At 40.3% G+C, this 6,000-nt stretch overlaps 1 protein-coding gene across 1 annotated transcript in view; it reads left to right on the top strand.

Annotated features, from left to right (window-relative positions):
* Positions 1-3,200, top strand: part of LOC134436912 (metalloproteinase inhibitor 2-like) — a 17,069-nt gene extending 13,869 nt beyond the window's left edge. The window contains exons 4-5 of the mRNA XM_063186251.1: positions 637-758; positions 1,087-3,200. Of these exons, the coding sequence (XP_063042321.1) occupies positions 637-758; positions 1,087-1,284 (320 nt within the window). The 3' untranslated portion in view covers positions 1,285-3,200. The remainder of the gene's footprint in view (positions 1-636; positions 759-1,086) is intronic.
* The last annotated feature ends 2,800 nt before the right edge of the window (positions 3,201-6,000 follow it).

Here is a 6,000-nt window from a genome sequence, read left to right as displayed (position 1 = left end):
GTTATTGAAACAGTGTTATTGCCCTGCCCAATCAAACAGGTTGCTGGTGTAATAACTCTGATGATTTTATGCACTGTACTCTGTAAGAGGAATATAGATATTTAGCAACACAAGAAAGGAGATGTTAACGTCCAGTCTTGACTCAGTTCTTTGAAAAAAAATGATTGGGTACCAACACTTTAGAATAACTACCTATAATGACCTTTATAAGCACTTCATAAATAATGAACTAATTATCAACAAAATGTTTACAAATGTTTATAAATGGGCAAGAAATACTATGCTAACACAGCAGACACAGCCCAGTCACATCGGTCCTGGAAGTTTCTCCTCTAAAGACCAGAAGGCATGAAACCACATAAAACTCACACAGTAGAAGTTGATTCCCACTCCACTGTGCAGTCATAGTTTGGTTCTTACTCATTTACAAACATTTGTAAATGCTTTGTTAATTGTTAACTATTATTAAATGTTAATAAAGTGTTTATAAAGCTTTTTGGGTAGTTATTCCGAAGTGTTACCAATAATTGCTGACTTTTTGGGTTTGTAAATGTAGCTGCTGCCTTTTCAGCTGTGCTACATCACTCGTCTCTAGTGACTTTTTCAACTAACATGCCTTTCTTCTTCTCTGTGCAGGCAAGAAGGAGTCTGACGGTGTGCACGTGACACTGTGTGACTTTGTGGAGCCCTGGGGTGACCTGACTCACACCCAGACCCTCAGCCTCAACGCGCGCTACCAGTCTGGATGCGAATGCAGGGTAAGAGACGCATTCACAGACTAACAGACACACACTGACACACATACCTACCTATACATCAGAATATTATTAATGCATACTTACAGTACATATACATACATACATACATACATACACACATTCACACATACATACTTACAGTACATACGTACGTGCATGCATAGCCTATATGCTTAAAGTAGAATGTCATCCATTTATTTTGTTTGCCCATAACATTGTATTATAAAAAGTAGGTATAGCCCTCTAGTTTACCAGTATCATGGAATATCTCTCTCTCTCTCTCTCTCTCTCTCTCTCTCTCTCTCTCTCTCTCTCTCTCTCTGAACAGATTGTGCGCTGCCCGTCCTTACCCTGCTCCATCGGTGCTCCTGAGGAGTGTTTGTGGACAGACGGGGTGCTGGATGCCTCCTACCATGGCAAGCAGGCCAAGTACTTCACATGCATCCCCCGTAGTGATGCCTCCTGCAACTGGTACCGTGGCTCACACGCCCCCAAGAAGGAGTTCATGGACATCGAGGACCCTTAGTGCTCCTGGCCAACACCAGCACCAAACAACATGTCATGCACTCTTTGACATACATGCACGCACACACACACACACACGCAAATACACACATGAACACACACAAAAACACAGGTAGATACAATCATACACTTACAGAAAGATCTCTTATTTTGTTGCCATATCCTGACTCTTTGAACAGATGCCTGTTTAAATTAATAAAGTTTAGATATACTGAAACATCAAACCTTACCAAACTTCCCTTCTTACTTTACTTTTTTTTTTTTACTTGTGTTCACCAAGTTGTGTTGAGGAAAGGACAATAAGATTAATTTCAGTTCAATACATTTTAGTCATGTTTTGTGTTTTGCTTTTGTGTTTGTTTTTTCCCAATATTTTCTTACACATGCTCATGCAAATAGACTTAACATTAATTAATTTAACCATAGTAATATCATATTTGAGGGAAAGTGCAGTTTTTCTCGTCTTTTATGTCCTACATTTCTGCCATTGTAATGGTTTTTTGCATATGTGGAATGTACTGTAAAAGATTAGTTGTAAATTGTATACTATACTATGCACAAAACAACTCGTTGAGGGAATGGCATTAATTTATAACGTTCAGTGCAGTTAGTTCTTTACAGGATTCGTGTGTATTTATACAGTAACAAATGCCCCTCCCCCTCTCCCCAAGAGCTTGTAGCTCAGCATTGACACTTTCTGTTAAATGCCTTCATTTAGTTAGTGCATGTCACTCGTTCCTTTATATCCAACTGAGATAATTCAACAAATTGGCCGTTACTCAGTAGACTACACAGATATTTAGGCATGCCACTCCAGCAACCAACCAATTGTCCTTCAGAAGATAACTGGAACAAATCATTCAAATTTCTGTGGAACCTTCTAGGCCTATTAATTGTAATTGTGTAATTTAATAATATAGACATAAATACCATCAATCTGATGTAATATATAACATAATAATTGACCTAGACATGTGACATGTTACCCTTTACCCCTTGAGATTTTTTTAGAGGTAAAGAAATGGAATGCTAATAAATTAGTAATTTTTCACGCTATCAACTTTTTGAAAGTGCCACATGTTTCCTGCATGTCAGAATGCTGAAACAGGCTAAAGGCATTTGAGGGTTGGACAGGCTAACAGCTAAAGGCAAATTGGTTGTGAATTTTGAGGACAAGTAGAAGGTTAATTTGGACTCTCCTTAAAAAAGGTTGTTCAAAACATGAGATTACCATGACTCTGTAAAGAAGACCAGAGCTCCCATCCTGGCTAAATGAAATGGTGTATTTGTCAAAAACACAACTAGTCCCAGTGATAACCAGTTTATCATATGATTTTAATGTATAGTGGAAATGTGTGATAGGTTCGCTAATGATGGTATCACATATATGTGACATTGAGCAGTAACATTTCTCTGGTGGTAAATATGCGTCAAGCCATACTTTTTAAAAGAGAAAGCTCACATATTGAGTAAAACGTTTTGTCAGATAGAAAGTAATATTTGATCTGGGGCCTTCTCTGCTTCACAGGGCTTGAAGGTAGGCCTACCCAAATACAAAAACTATTACATGTTTACTGTCATTACAACATTGCCTACATTTTTGCCAAGATCGAGCTTAAATCTGTAAGCCTTTTTTTAAAGCCATTTTATTCCATTTCTGTTTTTGGGAGTGATGTCTCTAAAGGCTTGGTCGATCCATGTTTTTAGATGCGTTTGCCTTTTTTCTTGTAAATGTTGTGTGTTGTTTTTTTTATGATGTAATGTTTGTCTTAGCATTAGCAGTAGTGTGAAATGTCTCGTGCTGGTACTACATGGGACAAAGGTCTAGAGCTAGACCGTGCATGCCTACCCTTTCCAGTATTATTCCAATCTGTTATGGCTGCCTATGGTGTTGAGAAATAAAACTTTTTTAAGTCACTTCTCATTTTGTTTGTTGGTTAATGTTTTAAGACACAGTCCCTGTTCTAAGTTTGTTATCAGGTGTGATGTAATGTATGACTATACTCTATACAATGTAGGACAATGTTAGAGCTCACCGATTTAGCTCATTGCTCAGTGGTAGAGCTTTTTCAAGGTGGTGTTCCACGGGTGGGACGGTGAGCGTTATGAGACCACCACACAGCTAGCAGTTGGAAACTGAGCCTTCTCTGTTGGGATGGGTCATTTGAAAAATGTTCAGTCTGCCATTAGCAAACTCACTGGCATCCTTAAAGCTACACTATGTAATATTTAAAGTTCATCACCTTGAAATGCCAAAAAAAAGTTTAAACGAGTCATTAGAAATAGTGAATGAAGACTCTCCATTGTTTCCACTGTTGGTAGATATGGAAACTTCTTTTGTAAACCCTGGCCACCCGGAGCAGTGGCTGTAGTAAAGTCTCATACATCAGAGAGTAGTCTACTACTGTACATGCACATTTCAACAACAATTATCAAGAGGACACACTGGGGGTGGGCAGCTCCCATTAGAAATGGTTGAGAAATTGCATTCAAAGTTACATGGTGCTCCTTTAACTTCTCACTTTTTATGGTCTGCAGATAATTCACACATCTTTCATGGGCAGATAAACAGTGATGAAATAACGACAAACTTGAACTTCAAGTGATGTTTAAGTGAATGGGTGCGATTTTCAATGTTAAAGCATGCACTTGCCCTTCCATCTTTTCAGAGCTAGCTCATTAAGCTAGCTCATTGCTCTATCAATCAGGGAAACTGTCAGGGGAGGGGCGGAGGGGTAAGTTGTTCCAGGTCTGAGAAGAGAGGGGGCCCATAATTGGGTCTCCATTACATTGTATATATTCAGTATGGGGGACTATCAGATCACTTTGTGCCCGGCCCAGCCAAAGCTGTTAGCGGCCCTGCTGTGAATACAATATACACCTTGACAGACAGTGTGAGTTGCTGACAACATTCAGGCAGAAAATGCTCAAAATGCCTAAATCAACCTTGGTAACTGATGTCCTCATCTGCATTGACTGTGATTTAAAATACAGGTCATCATCACAGAATATAGTTGATTTTAGTGCCACAATGTCAAAGACCAGAGACCAGACCTACTTTATTGTGGGGAAAAAACCCTTAATCTGATCAAATATCGCCCTCATGTGGACAGGAATCGGATTTGCTACATGCTGGTACTTCTGATCTTGGATTTTCATTTTACTTGGGATGGACATCAACAACCTTAATCCAATTATTGCTTGTGGTGCTGCAAATCAGGGAAGCTGACAAGGGGGACAAAGGGGTCAGTTGTCCCAGGCCTAGCAAAATGGGGGGACCATATTTGGGTTCTCAATATGTGATGTATTGAATTAGGGGACCCTTCAGATGACTTTGTCCCGGGCCCGGCCAAAGCTGTCAGTGGCCCTGGCTTCAATAATATGTTATATAATAATATAATTTGCAACCCATGTTGCAAGATATGGACTCATAGACATGTATGTAGCAGACTATCATTATAACACTTAGGTATGCTAGCATTCAAGTGGTGACATAAAACACAAGCAAGAGCAGTCAGATGCAACCTGACCACACACGCACACACACACGCGCACACACACACACACACACAGACACACACACACACGCACACACACAGCATGTACACAACAACAAACAGCATGCGCGCGCACACACACAAACACACACACACATAAAACATGTACACAACAACAAACAACACGCACGCACACACACGTACACACACGCACGCGCGCGCACACACACACACACACACACACACACACACACACACACACACACACACACACACACACACACACACACACACACACACACACACACAGTCATTGCAATACCTGGCCCGGGGGGGAGACAGGTAATGACAGAACGCCTCTATAGGCCTGAATAGAACTGAATGTGTGATGGCCTTTGTAGCTACTTTTATAAAATGCAAGGCAGTAGGCCTATGATGTGTGGAATGTGTGTAAGCTATGCTGTTGTGCATAACAGGCCTATAGCCAGCCAACTAGTTCTTTAAAAAAAAAAAAAAACTATGTAGGTGCTATGTTCATAGATTTCTGACAATGTGGCCAACTTATATTAGGCAACCGCATGTAGAAGCTTGTGTATTTTTCTATTCAAAATACACTGGGTTGATACCTACTGCGAGGCATCACGTTGCAAACCTCACTATCCACGAATGAGGCACGCGATTCATCTAGGTGGTGTAGTTCTAGAGCAGTGTTTCCCAAAACTTTTTCAGACCGAGGACCACTTTGTTCCCCCAGAAATGTTCAGGGACCACTTGTCAACTGAATTGACAGTTTATGGGTGCTAAATGGACACCGCAAATTTCAATGCAGATCACTTATTTTTTTATTCACATTTAGAAACCTCTCTTATTGTGATGAAAATGAGACCTGAGCTATGTTAACTTTGCAATAATGTTACAAACATAGCTTTCTGCTAGCTTGTCTTGGAAAAGCAGGAATCCCCTCACGGACCACCTGAGCTCTGTCGCGGACCACTAGTGGTCCCCGGACCACACTTTGAGAATCACTGTTCTAGAGTTTACTTGCCATCAGGGATGAGCTGTTTCATCTCACCAACTGTTCGGTCTATTCTGATATTATCACGGAGGTGTTGGATTATTACCTATTATGAATGAGGGTGATCTGAAGTGCACTTTCTCTGTTCTCAACCTCATTGGATTAACTATCCTGTCAATCACCTTTGTCTCCACCTTCTCATAAT

This window comes from Engraulis encrasicolus, chromosome 2 (assembly GCF_034702125.1).
Source record: "Engraulis encrasicolus isolate BLACKSEA-1 chromosome 2, IST_EnEncr_1.0, whole genome shotgun sequence".
Lineage (NCBI taxonomy): Eukaryota > Metazoa > Chordata > Actinopteri > Clupeiformes > Engraulidae > Engraulis > Engraulis encrasicolus.
The sequence above is the reverse complement of the archived record's forward strand: the minus strand, read 5'-3'. Positions and strand labels throughout refer to the sequence as shown.